General features: G+C 37.6%; 1 protein-coding gene across 1 annotated transcript; it reads left to right on the forward strand.

Annotated features, from left to right (window-relative positions):
- Positions 1 to 9696: 9696 nt before the first annotated feature.
- LOC104070347 (arginine/serine-rich protein PNISR) lies at positions 9697 to 21174 on the forward strand (the record flags this gene model as incomplete). The annotated part of the gene is made up of 9 exons (XM_009580903.1): positions 9697 to 10042; positions 11289 to 11474; positions 14510 to 14733; positions 16417 to 16603; positions 16868 to 17058; positions 17678 to 17815; positions 18826 to 18925; positions 19654 to 19707; positions 21004 to 21174. Coding segments are annotated over exons 1-9 (1339 nt in total), but the record flags the coding sequence as incomplete, so codon positions are not given.
- Positions 21175 to 21478: the final 304 nt, after the last annotated feature.

Genomic DNA, 21478 nt, shown 5'->3' on the forward strand with positions numbered 1-21478 from the left:
TATGTGGATTTAAGTTTAAAATAACAGACCTTGGAAGCTACACTGCTTGAATGACTCACTGAAGAAGTTTTCATAGTACTTTTTTTTTTTTTAAGTTTGGCCTTTGTTCAGCCTACTTCATCTTGGTAGCACTGTAAATATTAGTCAGACATGCTGACGTGTGAACCAGGTTCTGGAAAACTTTGTAGATACCAAACAAGCCGTTTTCTTCAGTTCTTTTTCTGGTTTTGTATTTTGGGTCTTGGTTATGTATTTGGAAAGCCTCTATTCTTCAATCTGAGAAAGAGTAGTTCTGATGTTAAAAAATGCAGTGGAGTAACTGAAATTGACTTCCAGCATTCTAGTGATACACAACTGTAAATGGGCTGGAAAAATTTGACACATTTTTTGACTGGACATCTTGCTAACAGATCTCAGCAGGCACATTGGTGTAGCTTCTGTTTCTCAGGAAGAGAAAAGACGCACAGTATCTGGGCATTAAATACCTGCAACAACTTAGGGTGATGCCCTGGGTGATGTAGAGAAGTCTTTGGCCAACTAAAAGTGGCATGTGTGAAACAGAGTAGCAGTCAAGATAGTTATTTTAACTTTTTTTTCTGATTTATTGCAAACTTAACTCACCCCATAAATGTTTCATTTTCTAATCTGTAGCTGAGTATAATATAGTAGTAAATACTCGTTTTCCCAAATAAAATGGAAGCTGGTATGTTTTTGTCTGAGTGATGGTATGCATTTGTTCTGACTCCAAGTGAATGTGTGTCTGCACCCCTTCTGTAGTAACTCCTAGAGTTCGTTCCTACGTGGGTGCGTAGGGTGCAGTGCTTTTCCATACTCCCAGATCCTTTCAGCTGCGGAGGTGTTCTGACTTACCTGGGTCTCCCACATTAAGATCACCAGCTGATGATTCTTGTGGTACCCTTTCTGCATTAAATTTTTCTTCTTGGTAGAGGGTCTCCTCCAGGTGTGCAAGGCCATTTTTCCTTTGCATTTCTCTTTTCAGTCCTACCTGTTGTGTACAGATTCTTACAGTAAATAATTTTTTATTCCAGTGACACAGTCCTGGAAGAAGTGCTCAGTTTATGTTTCCTTCCAGTTTGGAGCACATTGAGATAGATATTCTTGGAGTCTATACAGTCTGTGTCCTATTATTATTGACTGTGGACTCCAGCTTGGTTGGATGTCGATAATACCATGGATGAGCTGATCTGTGTAATTCCTTGGGAGAAACATGTGAACTGTTGGGGTTGTATTCCCTCGAGTATTTATCCACTAGTCCTTCCAGCCTCATCAGTGATGTCTATGCTGTCATGAGCCTGATGAAGCAATAGCATAGTGGGAGGAAGGGGGGGAAAAACAGCTCTCAAGCAACACTGTTCAACTTGAACTCTTGGTGGCATTGGTCTGATTCCTGTTTTTCTACTAACTGCTTTGCCCCAGGTGTTGTGAATGTATGGTTAGATTTATCCTGTTTGCAACTCAACAGTTCCACAAAATTCATCATGGAAATTCACCTTAAACCTTCAGTCACTGTGCTAAAATTCACAGAGTCAATGTCAACTACCTTGAATGAAAGGAAAAGACCTTACATGAGAACAAGGTGCTCGCACATAAGATCAAGAGATCAGGCTGTTGATTTCAAGGACCTCTGCTTCTGAGACCTCTCTGTTTTCCTTTAGGTCCATCTCCAGAGCCTAAGCCTACAGAGAAGCTGTGGCCACAGAGTATGGTGCTTTTGAGATCCTTCTCAAGGTGTGATGTAGATGACTTCCTGCAGCCCAGGAATTCCACAAAGAGCATCAAACAGAGACTAGTACCTTTGCTGCTTGTGTTGTCTTGAGCTCATGCCAAAAGATTACCTAGCTAATGACACTGATTATTTAATATTAATTTGTTTCAAAAACAGTACTTGCAGTTTATTACAAACCAGGACTCCTACCTCTTGGGGTCCTTCCCTTCAGCTACTCTATAGACCTAAAGGTAGTCAAAAAGTCATGGCTGCAATGGCAGGTTATCTTAGGGGAGATGGAACGTCTGGTTTTTTGCCTCAAAAAGAGTCCCCTGGGGTCCAAAGACTAGCTGTGTATGGGTTGTCAAAGTATGTGTGACGGACTGCGGTTTCAGCTTCTTTGTTTATTTAGATAATGGATACTTCTTTGCTAAAATGCAATGCCTGTTTGGAAGGCCTACAAGACAAGATCTTTAGTCACCAGAAGAACTTCTGCAACTAGGTATTAGAGCTCAGATTGCAGGTAAAACTTGTCAGGCCATCTCATATCACATATGGACCTGCCGTTCAGGGATGATGAGTAACATTATCAGAAAGGTGATGCAACAGCCTCTCTTCTGCATCAGAAAGCACTTGATTATTGGCTCTGGTTCTGTAGGTTCCAGAATCATCTGTCATTAGCTTACCTGTCTACAGGGTTGAATAAACCAGACTGTCAGATTGTGTCCTAGAGATCTGGTCAAATGATGTTGATGTCTGATGTAGGAGTTCCTAATCTTGATCTCTTCAGCTCATGACTCAGCAGAAGGTGCCTGCTACTTTCCCCTTAGGGACAGCCTGAGTCCTAGGCTGTCTCCTGATTTCTTGGAGTTGAGGTAATCTTGCTTCTAACAAATACCCTATTTAATTTAATCTTCCAAAGAATACTTGTTTTTCATTGCCAAGATATTTAACTTCCACGAATTTCCTGGGACAAGCTGTTCAGAATCTCCAGATCTCTTCTGCAGAAGCTGCTGTTGATGTGTAAGGTGTTCTGTATAATTCTGATGCTGTGTAACATTCATATTGGGGAGAAGCATATTGTAACAATGACAGGAGGTTCTTAGAAGGAGCAAGAAAGAGTCTGCTAGATGTACTCATCTGGCCAGCTAGGTATGGTTAGTTAACTTCCTGATGCTCTTCTGGAGCTGAGCTAACTTCGTAAGTCTCTGTGCTTCTTGTCTTGGACTATCTGCATGAATTGGAGCAATTCACATTATCCATTAGCGCTCTTAAATTTTATTTAGGGGCAGGTCTTGCTTATCTTTCCAGGGGAAATTTTTTTGTATTTTTTAGTTCTGCTGCAGCCAATGTCATAAGGCATGTAGGGAAGATAACATCTCCAGGATGACAAGTGGGCTTTGTCTTGTGACATTCATGGGACTGAGCCTCACTCCCTAAGATTGCTCCTCTCCATTGTTGAGAGGTCCAAGCATAGTTACGGCTGCACAGGGACTGTTGAACTGGATAACAGATTTTATAAGCTTACACTATGAAACTGTGGAGGTAGAGTTGTCCCAGGAATCTGAGCCAGTCCATTAGAGCTCAGGTTCTGTTGGTGGCCTTGTCTGAAAAATGGGCCCATCTTTGACCTCAATGGGCAACTAACCATGGGGGCCTTCACCAAGCACTGTGCCGTTGGGAAATCGTCAGGAAACCATGCATTTCTTGACAGGGTGGCATTCCCGTCGGTGTGAAAGTCTGTAATTTGCTTCAAGGTAACTGTGTTTTGTGGGGAGTGCTGGGGGGAGACTCTGAGAATTAAAGGTGAGCATATGAATTATCACTCAAAACTCTTCTTACTGGTAAGTAGCTTCTAATTGTATACTTTTCAGTGTGTGTGGTGTGTCTGGACACACCATACAACCGTATCAGAAAATATCTTACTTTGCGGACAAATAGGTAGGTTGAAGGAGATGCCTTTTTTCCTAAAAGAACAGGTTAACACTGAGGTGTAGTCCATAGCTGGGGTGCACATCACAATCGAGGAGAGGAGTGGAAAGGTGCCTTTTAAAGTATCTCTTCTTTCTCTGTCTTAACTAGCTTTTTGTTGGGTAAAATACTAAAGTATAGTAGAGAGTTTGACACCAACTTTAAATTTTTCTGGGTGCTGTTGGCTCTCAGAGGTTGCTATTTGCTGGGGATCAAGGTAAGTCCTATCTATGCCACTATGTCAGCTTTTATCGCCAACAGGGGAGCTTTCACCAGCAATCCTCTCAAAGGTGGCACGTTTTAGTACCAGTAATTTGCTATAATAAAACTTCAGCAGATCCTGCCTTTGAATAAAGTTCCAGTAGGTCCAGCCTTTGAATAGGAATTTTTTTTTTTTTCCAAATGTACAACAGAACATATTTCAGAACATATCTGCTCTTAAAAACTCTAGCAAAATTTTGAGATATCACATCAACTTTTCATAATCTGTCAAGTACATGTAACTGAAATTAAATGTGAATTGAGGGGTGTTTTTCCCATGTGATTGTGTTTCTTATAAAACAAAAAGAATCCTGAATGGACTTCTGTTTCTTCATTGGTAAACAGATTTTTATATAGATTCAGGTTCCTGTTCTGTGATCTGACATCAGGGAATGGCTCTTGCAGCACCAATAAATGTTCTTTTTTTTATTTGTGTTTGCTAGAGAGAGAGAGAAAGCAGAAAGGCTGTATCCGATTGAATTGGAGGGTAGAACAGCTAAGTAAAAGAACCTTAACACATCATCATAAGGGAGGGTAGTATCTGCATTTTCCTATGTAAGTAGGTACCATTCTTTGAACCTGTTTCCTTTCGAAACCTGTTGTACGCACTGGTGACGTCTGAACTAGAGTGTCTTAATGACTTCTCAGTTGATGTACCCCTCTGTTAGTAAGTAAGTGTCTTGCTAATGTTTGAATTGAGTAGATTTTAGGCATCTTCCCCTCCTTTCAGTGAAAATAAAGCTTGTTTCACTGCGATTTGGACGCTCTGCTGTGTATTTGGCCTTGTGTCACTAGTGGGAAGTAGGCTTAAAGTCCATCATGTTAGGTGAAAGCTCTTTCTTTCAGGTGATGCTGATTTGGGAACTTTGTAAGAAATTAAAACTCATTTATAATTTGTGTGGCAGCATCCTAAGTTAGTTTTGGCAATGCAGATTTTAATTAGGTGGGAGAGGACTGTGATTCTCTTTTCTCCATTATTGCTACTTGATGTGTCTCAGGAAAATAATGTTTGCTTCTTGTCACATACGTTAGTACAAGAGGTTTCAGCTGTTACAAGCCTTTAAGTTACTGATTTGGTGGAGGAGAGGCATTGTTTGTTGGGTTTGGGTTTTTGGTTTTTTCCCTTCCTCGGTATTGGGAGTGAATCCCTTGCAGTAAACTTAAAATTACTGAGAACAGGCTACATTTTCATCACTGTGTTTTGTGAGTTCTTTTAGAAGTAGTTTGTGCCCTTTCCAGTTTATGGCACTGAGGTTCAAAAAGTGGTTATTATTTAGGTAACTCTCACAACTGGTTTGTTCATCGTGCTAAGACTTGCCTTGGTCTGATGTTATTTTTCACGTCTTTAAAATAGCGTAACTAGCAAAGGAAAATGTCAGTGATGTCTGACGGGACAATATTGAGCTTCTGTTGAAAAGTTCTTCTTATACTCTTCTCAGTAAAGTTTCACAAGCAGTATACAAAGTTACATTACTTCTATGCAAAAAAGAGTAACATCAAATAGCCTACGTGCATGTAATTTAATAGATGTGTGTATATAAGATTTATTTAGTTATCTTTTAGAATATGATAACTTAAAACAAAAAGCGAAAGCCAGTTTGTTTGCCTCTCAAAAGCAGATGAAACCATTAAACTGCAGTGCTTAACAAACAATTTGTGAAGACAATAAACCACCTTTAAATGCTTGTAGCCTCCCTTTAGTAAGTGAGAAGACTTTTCATCAAGTACCTTTTTCATGTTTACTGTATACTGGTTAGTGAAAACTTGGAAAAAGTGCAGGAAACCAAACAGGGAGCAAAAAAGGAAATCTGTTTCTCAGAAAGTGATGGTGTCCTGCTGTTTCAGGTCACCATCTAGAAGGAGGCCTTAGAACAAACCTCTTCTGTTCACTAGCTTTGAATAGTGTGTATTAAAATACATCATTTAGTTTTCAATACTAAAAGAATTTGAATACATATGGTCTTCTCTTTTAGCAGGTATATCTTAAGGTTAGTTTTATAAACATTTTAAGATGCTAATTTTGTTCCTTCCTTATCCAATTCCTGTTTCTGTCCAAAAACTAGCACAACAATGAAGATGAGTTGAAATAAATAGAAAATTTGAAATAGTTTTGGCCAGTTTTCACATAATATTTGAAAAAGGGCTTTTGTGTGTACATATACAGATGCATAAAGAAAGTGATGTAATTGCTTAAGTATTTGTGTAGTACGTATTTCTGATAGGTAAAGGAAGTTTTTACACTAAATTTGGTAATAAATCTGTGTACTTGAAAGCCAGCATGTTTTATAGTTGCCAGCGCATGAAAATCAATATTTCTTCAGGAAAACAGTGAAAGTAGAAATGCAATACAGAATTAAAAGCTTTCAAATACAGTTCACAAACTAAAATTAGTAGTTTCAAATGGCAGTCATTCTAAATCAGTGTGCTCTGGATGATACAAATTGAATTAACCAAATGTTGAAGTTCTTCAAGGTTTTACACAGTTGTTGCTGTCTTGTCATACTGTTGTGCATCGAAATAGAAATCAACTCCATGTCTTGACCTCTTGCTTTGCACTTCCCCACCTGATTTCTCTTCCCAAAATAGCAATAATAAGGTGAAATAATCTCTTTGGGGAAAGCTGAAGACTCTAGGCCATATTATATTGCAGAGTGGTGGAGAAGCTAACAGCTAAAACCCAACTGTTTTTTTTTCTCTGGCCCTGAAGCCAGCTGGCACCGAATGAAAGTTTTTGACCTTCCAAACCAGAACGGTCCCAGGTCTGTGCTGACACCTGAAACGGGCTTGGGAGCAGCCCGGAGGAGTGCTGGGTGACCTGGGTCGGTGCTGCTCTCTAATGGGGAGATGGTGGAGTCCTTCAGCACCGCTTCCCTTAGGAGGGTGGACTTGGCCTCAGAGGCCTAGGGCATGATAACCTGCTGAGGGGGAAGCCAGGAGGGGAACAAATGCTGCTGCCTGAAGTCACTGTCTGTCTTCTGTGTCTCTTGGTCACCTTTTCAGATGCCAGTTGATACAGCTGCAGAACAGTTTATCTCCCCCACAAAAAAAAGTTGAATTAATTCCTTTAAACGCCTTGTAAAATAGTAAGATAGTTGCTGTCTCGGGGGCAGGTTATACAGAGGAGATCTGGAGGAATTTGTTACCTTAGACCTTCTTACGCTCCAAACTAGTGCTTCAGTTTCTCCATAGAGAGAGAATAAAGAAAAAAAGGCTGGAATACTAAACATCCTTTTCAGTGCAGAATCCAGTGAGAAACAGATAAGTGTTTTAACAAGTACAAAAGTTTATTACAAGCTAGTTGTGTTAGCTGGAGCATGTAAAAAAAAATCCTGAATGTCCAAGATTTTAGGACAGAGATACAGCCAGTCCGATAAAAATGAATCTCACCTGATCCAATCAAGTAAAAACTGTGTAGGAGGTTCCAATTCAGTTGAATTTGTAGAGGTGCTCTTAATATTGCTACACTTCTATAAGAGAAGTTGGCAATTTCTTTAACTGTTTGAAAAATTGATTTTTTTGGTACTCAATTATATGCAAACCTGCCTCTTACATTATTGGTGGAACAATTTAATCTTCTAAATCTTTTGCTGAGTTTATTTTAGTGAAATTTCACAAACTTTTTCCAAGGTATTATGTATTTAGGTGAAAAAGTGATACCAGAATTACTGAAATACATTCTTATTATCGCTAGTGTGATTTAACAGCTGGAAACAAAGGGAGCGGTACCGTGAGGCTGTGCAGTGCTTTGAAGGCTAGTGGTTATCTTGAACCACAATTGTTAAAACTTTGTTTTAAAGATGTAAACAAGTTTATTTTGACAATTGCAAGAATTTGGATTCTGGATGGAGAGATGAATTGAAGGGAGGAAGAAGCAGTTACTTACTTTTTTCTTACTTTAGGATGAAAATTGTATGAGAAATTACTTTTTTATACTTTGTGTATGAAATATGTATATGTGAGTACTCGGAGAGCTAGGAGTCGCAGGGCCAGCTTAAATGTCGGATTAAATGCGCATTAGCCACTTTTTTACTCTCAACTGGTGTAAGAAAGTTGAATTCCTAGGTATAGACCAAAATGTTTTAAAAAAATGAAAACAAACAAACAAACAAAACCCCCAAAAACCCCAAACCAAAAGGACACTGTCTTCACCTACTAAAAGTTCGAATATCATAAAGATATTGTGGAAAAGGAAAAAAACCAAATACTTAATTTGGCAAGAAAAGATTGTGAAAGTATAAAAGTAGGTTTTGCCCAGTACTGCCTCCCTGTTCCCAAAGTTGATCTGGTCTTGTTTGAAGCCCCCCAAAATGCTTTTGTAACTGAATTTTTCTGAGCCATACATGTGTAGTTTTTGTACTGGCTTGAATGTAAGCAGTCTCAAAACAAAGGTGATCTACAGTTTTTCAGATTAAAAATAAAATTTGACAGAAGTATGTAAAATATGAGCTTGCATTCATCTCTGCATGACCCGACACCCCACAATGTTATGTACAACTTTTTTTGTCGTGCATTTTTGTAGTGTGATGCTCTTCCTTGCAGTCATGCAATTATTTATGTGAATGTGTAAGCACTAAGCACAAGATCCCTTTGCAAGTAGGATCCACTCTAATTGCTCTTCTTGTGTCTGCCGAAAGCCAGCTCTGTCTGTGGGGCTGCATGCGTCCTGCTCAGTAAGAAAGGCTGGGGTTATGTTCCTGGCTGGCCACCCGAGTGGCACCGGCTGCTTTGAGCTAGTTTCCTCTGAAGCGGACAGGCTGTATTCATCTATTCTGTATTGCACTTGGCTGCGAGTGTCGACTAGGTCTTGTGTGCTGCTCCTGTGACCTCAGGGAATGAATTTTTCTCTGTTTCTTTTAAGTTTGGATTGTTTGAAACAGCCTACATGGGTGATGCTTTTGTAGCATGAAATCAAGGATTGTGTGTTGAATGGCGTGAGGATATATTCATTGCGAGGGGAAAGCCTGTTGAGAGGTTGTTAACAGACTGGGAAGGGCAGAGGAAGTCGTGCTTGGTGCAGTCTTACCCCTACTGGCATTGGGAATGGTTCCTGGAGTGAAGTGTTCCCAAAACTGTGCCCAGGCTTTGTCTTCAGAAAAGCTGTTTGGAGCAGCGTAGGTGGCCGCTCTCTGGTCCTCCTTGCGTAGGAGGTTGGGAGTACACAGGAGGTACAAATGACCGGAAGGAACTGGTGTGCCATTATAGACATACCTACCTGCCAGACTGCTGTGCCTCATCGAATTCTTGCAAAGCTGGTCCTAGAGCTTCGCGTAAAGCAGGTTGTGGAGCTCCCATGCCATCAGGTCCTAGGGCTGCTTCTGCTTGCTCAGTGAGGATATACAACACGGCACCAAAAAATGTTTCTCGTGATTTTAAGGGACAATGTGGTAAATGTGCGGTTATGCAGTGATATTTTTTTTTCTTTCTCAGATTTGAAGGCGTATATTATTGAGAGATTATAATGAGCCTATAAAATGCATGTGGACACCGTCTTGTACCTGTGCAGTTCTCCAGTGCAATTGTTAACAATGTGTTTTAGCATTGGGTGACTTTCCTTTGTCTCACTTAAGAGCCTTGCATGACACTTGTATAGAAAAATACACATCTTTTCCCTAAGAAACAGGCAAGGATATAATTTAAGTAATGTATTTTATATTTTGACTTACTTTAAATTGCATTTATTGTCAGATGAGTTCTTGTCTTACAAACTTGTCATATCTCTCCTTGAACATCATTTTGTAGTTAATTTCTTTGCGAAAATACAGAGAAAGCATACTAGGCTTCTGAAATCTTACAGTAATATTTTCAGATATTACTCTAAAGGATGAACCATTTCTTCCAGCTTAAAATATTAAGCCAGCATTGCTTCAGCTTGCTTTGCAAGGCTTAACTATATCTGCAGTTATGTAAGTTTCAGTTATGTGGTATTTCATGGGCATCTATTTAAACATACAACTATTATTTTTAGTTGAAATATAGACTATATAAAGACTTTAAAGATGTGGGATCAAGGTGGACAACCTTGGCAGCAATGGCCTTTGAACCAACAGCAGTGGATGCAGTCATTTCAGCACCAGCAAGATCCAAGTAAGTATATAGAAAGCTTTGTGGATTAATTTATTTTTAATCTTTTGTCATTTGAATTTTTGAATCTTTGTTACAGAGCATGTCTAATAGTTGCTTTTTTGTAGCTGCTCTCAAGATAATACATTTATGATGCTTTTCTGAACAACTAGAAAAAATAGAAAACATACATAAATTCCAAATGTTTTGACATAGTTAATATTTAATATGCAAAATACAGGCAAGCAACCTGAGTTATCAACATTTTGCCAGTCATACAGATCAATATTTAGACCTCATGTACTTTTACAGAATCTGTACCCAGATTAGCCAAGCTGAACCATTTATTTGAGAAAATCTGCTTTTTATTCCGTGCCTGTGTGGCAGAAGTACTAATGCAGATATTTAGACAGACAAACTCTCACTGGAAGATTAGTATGATACTTGTTTTAGGTTACAGTAGTGATGATCATGATCTCTTGTTTGGATTTTTTTCCCCACCAAATTAAAAAACATTTTAAACAATAGAGCATAATATACTTAAATTGAGAGTGTGTTGACAACAATTCAAAGTATCAAGAGAAATACAGAAATGGGTAAAGGGAATGGAGGCATGTGTTTAATACTTGGGCAGAGTGATCAGGCACACTGGTTTTACATTGCTTTCTGTCACTTCAATTTCTGTAACTTCACTAGAGAGATTTCCTGACTTAATAATGAGCAGAAGACATACTAGTGTCCTCATCTGAGAGTGCAGTTTATTTACTTACTGGTAGGAATGGTAGTGAAGAAAAAAATGGGGGGGAGAACTGTAACATAGAATAGCATTCCAGGAATCAGGGGTTATACAAAGAGTATACATTGTAAAATGTAGTTTTCTAACTATGTATCTTTCTTACATTTGAATCTTCATGAATTTAGAATTTAAGGCTATATATATTTATTCCTGATATCAGAATTAGTTCACTTATGAAAAAAGTGTATTACTACCAACCATTAGCATCGTTCAGTGCTAATGCAAACCTAAAATAATCTGCCTTATGGCATTTTGAACATGTGCAGAGAAACTCTGCTTCAGCAAGTATGTACACTTTGACATTTGCTTTCAGTTTGTTTAGTGTACACTGTGAATAAGTTTTGATGGTGCTCATGGTACTTGCTGAAGGTAAATGTTGCCCATTTCTCTTGAGCAATGAGACTTGTAATTGAGAAACAGCGTTAAACTTCAGACATGTGAGTACTAACCTTTTAAATTTCCTGTTTATTTTAGGCCAGATTGACTGGGCTGCATTAGCTCAAGCATGGATTGCTCAGCGAGAAGCCTCAGGGCAACAGAGTGTAGTGGAACAACAAGGAATGATGCCAAACGGACAGGATATTTCAGGAATAGAGTCTGGTCCAAACAACCATAATAATTTTCAGGGGGATCCCAATTTCAACAGAATGTGGCAGCCAGGTTTGTTTCCTTCCCAATCATTCCTTTTTTTCATATAACGAAATTTTATTTTTGTCAGACATTTTTTGGTGTGAATATGCCCTGTCCCTCAAGTTTCAAGATGCAAAACTACCAGCAGCATCAACTAACTAACTATCACAGCTGCTACTTTTCAGTCAGGTGTTCCACAAAATGGGTAACAGTACAGACACAAAGCTCTGATAACACAACTCAGTAATCTCTATATAAAATAAATAAATTGGTTTTATAATATATGCAAAAGATTTGTTCTGTCCCTGAATGTTGTAGAAAGATAAAGTGTGAATTGCAGTTATAGATTTATTTCCCTGGATCTTACTCTTACATCTTGGGTGTTTTGTTGCTTATCCCACTGCACTAGGAACAGTAGCACTGAAGGAAATAGGATGCCTCAGAATTAAAGAGCATCTGTTGCCCTCTCCTGTAGTGTAATATGTGCTTCTGGCATGATCTTGATATGTAGAATGAGTTCACAATATAACTGGCAGATGCTGGCTTTAGGTGTCTTAAAATCTTGAAAAAGGAGATGATTCTGTGTGTAAAATAACGTTTTTATTACATGTTTCATTTACGTAGTATTTGCCCTTTTTGACTTACGTATCTGATTGTCATCTGCATAATTTTTCAGTTATTGTAATTTAAGGTTGGTTGAACACTTCTGTTAGTGTCGATTATTTTCAGTTCTTTATAACTTCCTCAAAACTTCAGTTTTGGTCAAAAATTCATTTTCTTTTTAAAATTTCATAAAATAACACTGGCAATAAGCATGGGGTAAAGATTGGATATTTTCTGCTAAGAATTTTTCTGAAGTTGTTTTCTGAAAGGTTTGCTGTGTCACCACGCTATAATGCAGTTTGAAATGTGTGAGTAAGGTATTTAGTAAGCCTGCGTGCATGCCTTCTGTTGTCTTGGTGAAAACTGCACTTCATGCTTGATTCTGTTAATAATTGAAAGAATAATACCTCCAATTTTCACTGTGACTATTCAAATTTGTTTAAGTGCAGTGTTTAATAAAAGTAGGCTTAAAATGTCATTGGCGGTTCTTACGTGTGCATAACAAAAGGGAGGTAGTCATCAGGTTTTACTTAAGTTTCACTTACCTGCCCTGGGCTATAAGTTATTGTAGCCACATGTAAGAATTTTAACTTTACTGTGTGGCAGTACATAGAATGTATTCTAGCTGTATTTCTGTATAGTAAGTAGAGGTTTTCACAGAAATACTGTGTCATTATTGGACAACTTTGTTTTTCATACGATCCTGTGGTGGTGAGTTCTTCCTCCTATGCTTTTTCGTCTGTGAGGTGAAAGAGAATAATATCTTAAGTGGTAGTTTTTGCAAATAGTCACAGAATGATAAAAGTAAGGAAGACATTTCGCTGATAATTATAAATGTTTGGCGCTTAAGCTCACCCAGAAAATGCAGAACAGGAAAACATCTTAGGTCTAGGAGTGAGAATAATGTAACACCTTTTGTTAACGGGAAACAATGTGCCAATGCATTTTGTTATCATTGGGTATATCATTCAAAGAGTATGTTTTCCCAGTTTTTTGGGATACTGATAAAGACCGTGCTGATGCAGATACGACCCAGCTTCCATTAATTTAGGCAATGTCATTCTTAATGTGTAAAACTAGTCATAGCAGACAAACTAAATCATAGCAGGCATGGCTAGCCAAAGTTCCCTTCACATATTTACTCTGTTTCTACAAAGCTTCATCTTTCTCCATATCCTTCCAAGTTTCTTTTTGGATCCAAAAGTTCTTTACACGCTACTAATAAAAAAGCAAAAAATGGCAGTCTGAAAACCAACTGTGTAACCAGCTAGCAGACAATTCATTTTGAAGGGATTCATGTTCCACAAGTGAAAACAGCATCTGTTGTATGCAACCTGCAAGCTTTCAAGTCAGCTGACTTGAAGTAAAATGGGCATTTAAATAGTGTCAAATGTTAACACATGCATTTATGAACAATAACTCTTGTAGGCTGTACTTAAAGGATAAAGGATTCTGTCCCTTAGAATACTTTAGGAGAATTGACTCTGGAAAAAGATTTGATTAATCAGCTAAACATGACCTACCAGGATGACAGTGAGAGTGAAAGGAGTGATACAATCTTTGAACATACAAAAAAAAAAAACCAAACAAGTAGAAAAACTATGGTAACCCTTTTTAGTTGCTACAGTAATGGATCCAGTTATGATGCAGATGGGAAGGACAGTAAAAATTAGAAAAATTGAAAGAATTATTAACGACTGGATGGAAGGTAGGAGTTAACCTGAGAGGCTAGGTATTAATTCTGTTACTGGTGAAAGTTACAAGGTAGTGGTTCTGTCACAGTCTTTAAATATCTGTATAGTGGACATAATTTTTAGACCGATTTCTTAAGAAGACAAAGCTTATGGCCACATGAGCTATTAATTCATTCCTTAAACCCTTTTCAGTGTTAGCCAATTGTAACTTATGTTTGAGGGCTTATGACTGTCGCTTATGCTGAGACCTCTGCTAGATATTGGAGAATCCAGGGAATCATCCATTATCAAGACACAAGACTGGAAAGCAGGTTTCAATGGTTCTGCTCCTCACAAAACTATTTGCTTTCCATAATAGGTCTTTTAAGTCTATTATGCAAAGGAATAAAGTAGCTCATTACTTTGAAAGCTGGAACAACATAGAAATAGAGAAGTAGAGCAGTTCTTTAACAGTTTAGACAATTTGTAAGTGCTACGGTGGACTCAGTATCACTGGAAATTTATAAAACCAAATTTACAGCGTCTCTGTGTCCGTCCAGTTCTGCCCCCGCCATGTTTTAGTTCAGCTACAGCTATTTATATTTCCTTCATTTAGCTGATGAAATTATTGAGACAGTATAATACAGTCTGTAGATTGATGATTCTTCATAAATTTATCATCTGTGTTGCTTTGAGGAACCTTGTGATAAATACAAGAACATTGAGTGATTGGTGACTCATATAAATCGTACTAACTTGGTACTGAATTGTATTCTAAATCCTAAACAGAATGGGGAATGCCTCACCAACCCCCTCACCCACCTCCAGATCAGCAGTGGATGGCTCCAACCCCAGGTCAAATGGAAATTGTTCCTCCATCTGAAGACAGCAACAGTCAGGACAGTGGGGAATTTGCTCCTGACAACAGGCATATATTTAACCAGAACAATCACAACTTTGGGGGACCTCCCGATAACTTTGCAATGGGGCCAGTGAACCAGTTTGACTATCAGGTGAAACATATTTGTTGCTTTAATATTGTAGACGCGCAGAGTCCCTTCCGTGGATGTGTTCCTCTAATATCATCTAGCGGCGACTTTCATTCTTCAGTTCTACAAACATCTACAGAATCTGTTATCTGCTAAGATACATTTTTACCAAATACTTTACAGAAGAGACTTTAGAGTTTTCAGTTCTGTTCTGAGGCCAAATTTTTTTTTTCTATACTAGTAATGAGAAATGGCTGTTGTCTGCAATATTAAAATGAATCACTGTGTTCCAGTATATAAATTAACATTATGTAGTTTTGTGGGTTTAAAAAAAAAAAAAAAAGAAGAGGAGGCAAAAAAAAAGTTCAGAAATACATACTTAAATAAACTAGATAAGATAGGGAACAGTCCTGTATTTGCAGGGAGATAGACTGGATGATCCGTTGATCTTTCCCATATCTATCTACTGTGATTCTTGAATAAACAATGGTATTTCTAAAAAATCCACCTCCAATTTTTTCTTCATTCTGGCATATAAGTTGCATAGCATAATAAATCTGTAGGTGGTTTTAGCACTAATAATAGCAGAGGGCATTGCACAAATCTTTAAACATAAAGAAGTTTTGGATCTTTCCCCTGTTTTCAGTATTTTTCTTTCGAAACTCTTGATATAAATGGCAAACTGTACCTGTTAGAAAACCTACCTCCTGTTCATAAACAAACCCAAGGGAAGACGGGCAGAAATGTGGTTCTATCTTCTGGCCTCTTTTCTCTATTATTAAATTCTCTTGTTCAGCAATATTGTTAGGAAGTGAACCAATATTTTCAAATACACTAGTTTATTATAATTTCCTTTGTTTACTATTGTGGGACCAACTCTTAAAGTTAGTTTCTATAAGTACTACAGAAAATTTGTTTTGCAATGAATAACAGAGCGGTGCTTGGCCTGAAATTGTAGTGGAAGAGTGCTTCTACCACCAGTGACTTAAACAGATAGTCAATAGAATATAATAAAAAAATACTTGATGCTATAACTTTCTTCCTAAATACTCTCCTCTTAAATAGTTTCATTAGGCATTTCTGGGCAGCAAATATTAAAGCAAAAAACCCCTCATGTATGCCGCAAGACTTGTGACTTTTGGATTGTATACAGCTTGCTCAGAACCCAGGGTCTGTACTAAAATTGCATATTATGCATTTAATATTTTAATCAGCCATGCTAATAACATCCATGAATCATTACTGGAAAGTGCACAGTGCAAAATTCTTTTGTAATAAAAGCTTGAACTTTTCATTTTTGTCCTCATGTTGTAGTTAGAAGAAAAGACTGCTGACATAGCTAGGCTTTTAAACCTTAATTTTGTATACTCTTCAGTTAACTGCATGCTCTGATGATAAGCTGGCAAGGAACTGCTGGAGATAGATGGTGATTATAGGGTTTAATGTTTAGCACAATATGAAAGGAGATTGGTTGAAGCCCTTTCAGCTTCGTTAAATTAACTTTAATTAATTAAGGTTAAATCTAAGCTTACTCATTAAATTTTTAAGGAAAACTTGTTTCTTGGGGACCACAGAAAAAGAGATTGAGAGATCTCAGTAGCCTAGAAATCATGGATTCCTACTTGCATGGATTTCTGTAGACCGACTTGCGCACATGCTGTATTTAGTGTTACATGTGAAGAAAAATAAACTGCATTACTCTTTCAGCATGGGGCTGCTTTTGGTCCACCTCAAGGTGGATTTCATCCACCTTATTGGCAGCCAGGACCACCAGGGCCGCCAGGTCCACCCGCACCTCCTGCACCTCCTCAAAATCGAAGGGAAAGACCCTCATTCAGAGACCGACAGCGTTCACCTATTGCGATGCCTGTGAAGCAGGAGCCTCCGCAGATTGGTACATGTTAACCACTCCTTAATGAAAAAGCCGTAAAAGCTGTGTTTTGAAAAGAATTGCAAAATTTGAAGACTTTTTTTTTTTTAATAAAGTAAAAAAGAAGGGAAAGAAAAAGCTATTGTAAATGTTTTTTTCCCCACAGCCAGATGTGTGGCTTGTTTGGATCTGGGTGGAGGGTTTGCTTCTTTGTTCTTGGGGTTTTTTTTTCTTTTTAGGGGGGAAGGTGTTTTTCATCTTACAGAACTGTAAACCTTGCTTGTGTAGATGCTGTGAAGCGTAGAACTCTGCCTGCCTGGATTCGTGAAGGCCTGGAAAAGATGGAACGAGAAAAACAAAAAAAATTGGAAAAAGAGAGGATGGAGCAGCAACGTTCACAGATGTCTAAAAAAGAAAAAAAGGAAAGTGAGGAGGCTGAAGAAGGGGATGGCCCACGGTTACCTCAGAAAAGTAAATTTGTAAGTAGAAGGGTTTGCTTTTTGCTCAGGTTTGTATTTCCTGAAAGGTATCAACTTTTTAGTCTCTTCAAAAGAGAGAATGTGTATTCCTGGTTATCTCTTTGTTTCTGTCGCTTAAAGTAAAGTTAAGCTGCTGCTTTGTTGATATTTACTTGGTGTTTTGAAGTTGTTAATGTCTGAGAGGTAAAAGTGTATTATTTGATCTATAGTAGCAAAGAAACAACGTTGAAATTGGGCTTTTTTCTTTTCTGTATTTTGGGAACATACATGGTCCTTGAAGGTTTGAATTCTAAATCAGTAGCTGAACAAATTCAGATACCTGTATTTGCTAAACTGAGGCCACTTAGGAAGCCTTGTGTTGCCTTCACTTTGGCAGTTATCTCATTTGTTTGCAGTTCTGAATACCTGTCTGGCAGTGAACTGACAACTATGTATTTACTTATCTCGTCTGGGTAGAGAGGTACCTGCGTGTTTATTAGGAGGGGAGAAAAGAAACAGAGTTTTATGATGACTGTAATACAGATTTCAGTACAAAGTAAATCAAGTTGACTATCATAAATAGAAACTAATGAGATTTACATCTAAGTTTTTCCTGAAATGTATGACGCTGTTGTTGTAGGACAGTGATGAGGAAGATGAAGATGCTGAAAACACAGAAGCTGTAAGCATTGGGAAAATCAGCAGGAGTCCATCCCCGGCTCCTCAAGAGGAGCAAAGTGAACCAGAAATGACAGAAGAAGAAAAGGAGTATCAAATGGTATTAATAATGTAGTTCTCACTAAGTGTTTCTATTTGCTCATATTTTTCAGACATAGCAAAGTAAAACACTTTTTCTCTGCCTGATACTGTCAATAGAGGTATAGTACATATCATACAGTAAAGCAGTGTTATATCTGCATGTCTCTTTATAATGCTGTCTTTCTCATATAGACAAGGATATAGGTTATATAACTCGTATTTAGGACAATAGTGAAAGAATGTAATGACTGTAATCTTTACATTGATCATTATTAATTCTATGGTTTGGCCTAACTTGTCAAATTCCTGAAAACTTTTAATGATTAAATGGACCCGTCTGAAATCTATGCTTCAACCTCAGTTCCTGTGAAAGGGAATTTAAGAAATGTATTCTTGCAAGGAAGTACTAGAAACCTAAGTCCTAGACCAGCAACAATTTCACTGTGTCTGCGGAAACTTCGTATTGGAAATCATAGTTGTATGCTAATTGTACAACTGAAACCTTGTTAATGAAGGGCCTGTATTCTAAAAAGTTTGATGAATGTATTTTTGTAAAGCACATGGCCAGACTGAGCAGCTTGGAGAACTAGCTACCAACATTTCAATTTTTGTAGTAAATACATAATAATAAAATCCTATATAAGTAACCTCTGATGATTTTTGCAGCATTGGGGTCAGTGAGTCAGCATACCAGACAGAAATGTGCTCTTTATTTTTACATGTTCATTTGTTGTATCATCTTTGATATTAGGAATCAGTGAATCAGTGCCCTGGATAGCTGTGTGTAATACATGTGGATACAGTTTGCAGTCAAATTATAGACGGTTCTGAAAGTTTTGAAATCAGGTCAAATTTAAAAATTTCAGACTTACGTTTTTAAGTCATGTCTGTTGAAAGAAGTCATTAAATAAAATGCGCAGGAGAGTACTTTCATAGCCATCAAAAGAAGTGAAGCTCAATGGATATAATTTGAATGCAGCATTTATTCAAGAGGTTTTAACCTTTAATTGTATATACCATTTTCTTCAGATGATGCTGACAAAAATGCTGCTGACAGAGATTCTCTTAGATGTCACAAATGAAGAAATTTATTACGTGGCCAAAGATGTTCACCGTAAAGCAACTAAAGGTATGCCTGTTTTTTTTGTTTTGCCTTTTTTTTTTTTTGTTTTGTTTCTTCTGTGAATATTCTATATCTGCATGTCTCTAGAACATTTAACCTCCATAGTTATCCCCCAAGAACAATTCCAGTATAATGCATCCAACTTGGTAGAGTTCAAATCCAGTATTCATGTACTGTTGTCCTGTGCAGTGTATTGTGAGTTACTTCAGTTATTCCATTTCTTTCATACAATTCATTTATTTAGTTAAAACGGTACCTGTGTGTCAGTGGCTCTTGAGTTGTAGCTGTTTCTTAATGCTATCATCTTTATCTCAAGTTCTTAGCTGTTCAGAAGTGAAGAGAGATGAACTTTGAGTCCTCAATTAGTAATTCATTTGCTTTCACTATTAACATGTATTGTACTTGCATAACAGATTTTTGTTTAATATAACTGAGTTAATCTAAATACGTAACTACTGAAACTTGAAAATTATGTGCAGATGCTGTAACTTGGAAAGTGATTTATGAGTATATATTTGTTTTTTTCTGTTCACTGTTAATTTGCAGTTAAATTCTAAATCTTCGTGGTCAGAAAATCTAGAATTGGTTTTAAATGGATGATGCGTTTTTAATGTTTCTTCTCTCCCTCCAAAGAACAGCAATAGTAGTAGATTTAACAATACCATAGACTCATGACTATGAAATCGTGGCTATTTGTGTTAACATGTTGTTCCTGTTGTTGATGTGATACAAAGCTCCTGCAAAACAGCTGGCACAGTCCAGTGCACTGGCTTCCCTCACTGGACTCGGTAAGTATGTTCCTTATTTTTGAGAGGGCTTTAAAGGGGGAGTTTCACTCTTGCCTTGCGTTTCTAGAAATTGCATTTTGAAACTAGATTTTAATTGCCCAGGAGTATGGGTCACTTTCCGATAACGTTATCATTATCAGCACTTTTGTTTGTTCCACAGGTGATCCTACTGATATAAGTGGGATGGTTTTTGGAGTAAAGGACTAGTCAGTGTGAGTTAGTGTATGAGAATCTTGCCCTAATTTTGAAAATACATAAAAACTTTAGATTAATTTATTTTTTAAAGTATGATTGTTTCAGAAGCACACTGCAGTCTTCAGAGAATACTGGTTTTTATTTTTCTCCTGTTTTGATCCATCCAAACAAGAAGGGAAAGTTGATAGAAGAGTAATGTGAAAGTCTATAAATAAAAATATTATAATCTTTGGAATTATTATTTTATTGAAAAGCTACATGAGCACAGAGGCTCCCATATCATAAATTACCAGAAACAACACAGGAAAAAGAGATTGAAATTCCAGCTTGAGACACAACAGCAAAAGATCTTTCCCAACATGCTTTTTATCATCTAAAACATACTGCAGCAGTGTCAGTTATCAGTTATGTATTCATTATGTGGAATTCCGATGAATTAGATTGAATGTTATCATCACAAGTATTCACATGTTTTAAAGCTAACTCAATAAAGATCATAAGAACCTCAGACTGAAAGAAAGTAAAATATTTCCATGTCAGATGTTTAAATTGACTTTATCTTTCTTATCAGTCCAGTAGTTACTAATATCTCTAGGGGAGAAGAAAGTCCATTTCTGTTCCATCTCCGTACCTGTCAAAGTGCAGTGTTTTCTAAATCAATATAGAAAAATTGATATGGCATTCAGAATTTCTGTAGCCTTGGACTACGGAGGCGGCTGAAGTCATTTCAGAGATGTCTTCTGGGAAAGGTCCCAGGCATTTTCTGTCCGGTTGCTGATACAGAGGCAGGCACTGTTACGATCTCCGCAGGGAGCTTTTTTGCCCTTCCATACAATGGAAAAAGTACCGTGATCACAGTGATTGCTTGCCGAAAATAGACGAGCTGTTCCAGAAGGAGTAGAACCAGACAGTGAGCATCAATGCAGATATGGGGGCCTTGATCACACCAGTCAAACAACATTGGCACTTACCAGAATAAAGTGACTTCTTCAGAGAAGAGGAAGTGAAGGAAGGGCAATGTTACTCTCCTCTTTGCCCCACAGAAATATTAAGAACAAAGCTTAATCTTTCCTCGTGATAGACTGGACTTTATGCACGCAGGTGGACTGGGTGGTTATGGATCAGGAGACAGTGAAGATGAGAGGAGTGACAGAGGCTCTGAATCATCTGATACTGATGATGAGGAATTACGACACAGAATCAGGCAAAAACAGGAAGCATTTTGGAGGAAAGAGAGAGAACAGCAACTACTACTAGAAAAACAGCTAGAAGGTAAATCATATGATGTCTTCTTACTGTGCTGCTGTATATGGAGTTTACTACTTAGTATATGTAAATTGGTGGGAGAGAAAACGCATTTTAAGCCAAAAAATATGAAGCCAAATTTAGAAATAATGTTCTTTAATGAAAAGGTTTTAACAAAAAAGATGTTTGAGCTACTTGATCAAAATGGGGTTTGCTTCTTTTCTTTCTAATAAGAAAAAAATCCATGTAGTGTTTTCTATAACCTATTCTACTTCAGCGTTAAAAGAGCATACATGGTGCATATATACTTATATGCTATAGATATTGTACT

The sequence above is a fragment of the Fulmarus glacialis genome, unplaced genomic scaffold, assembly GCF_000690835.1.
Source record: "Fulmarus glacialis isolate BGI_N327 unplaced genomic scaffold, ASM69083v1 Scaffold47736, whole genome shotgun sequence".
Classification (NCBI taxonomy): domain Eukaryota; kingdom Metazoa; phylum Chordata; class Aves; order Procellariiformes; family Procellariidae; genus Fulmarus; species Fulmarus glacialis.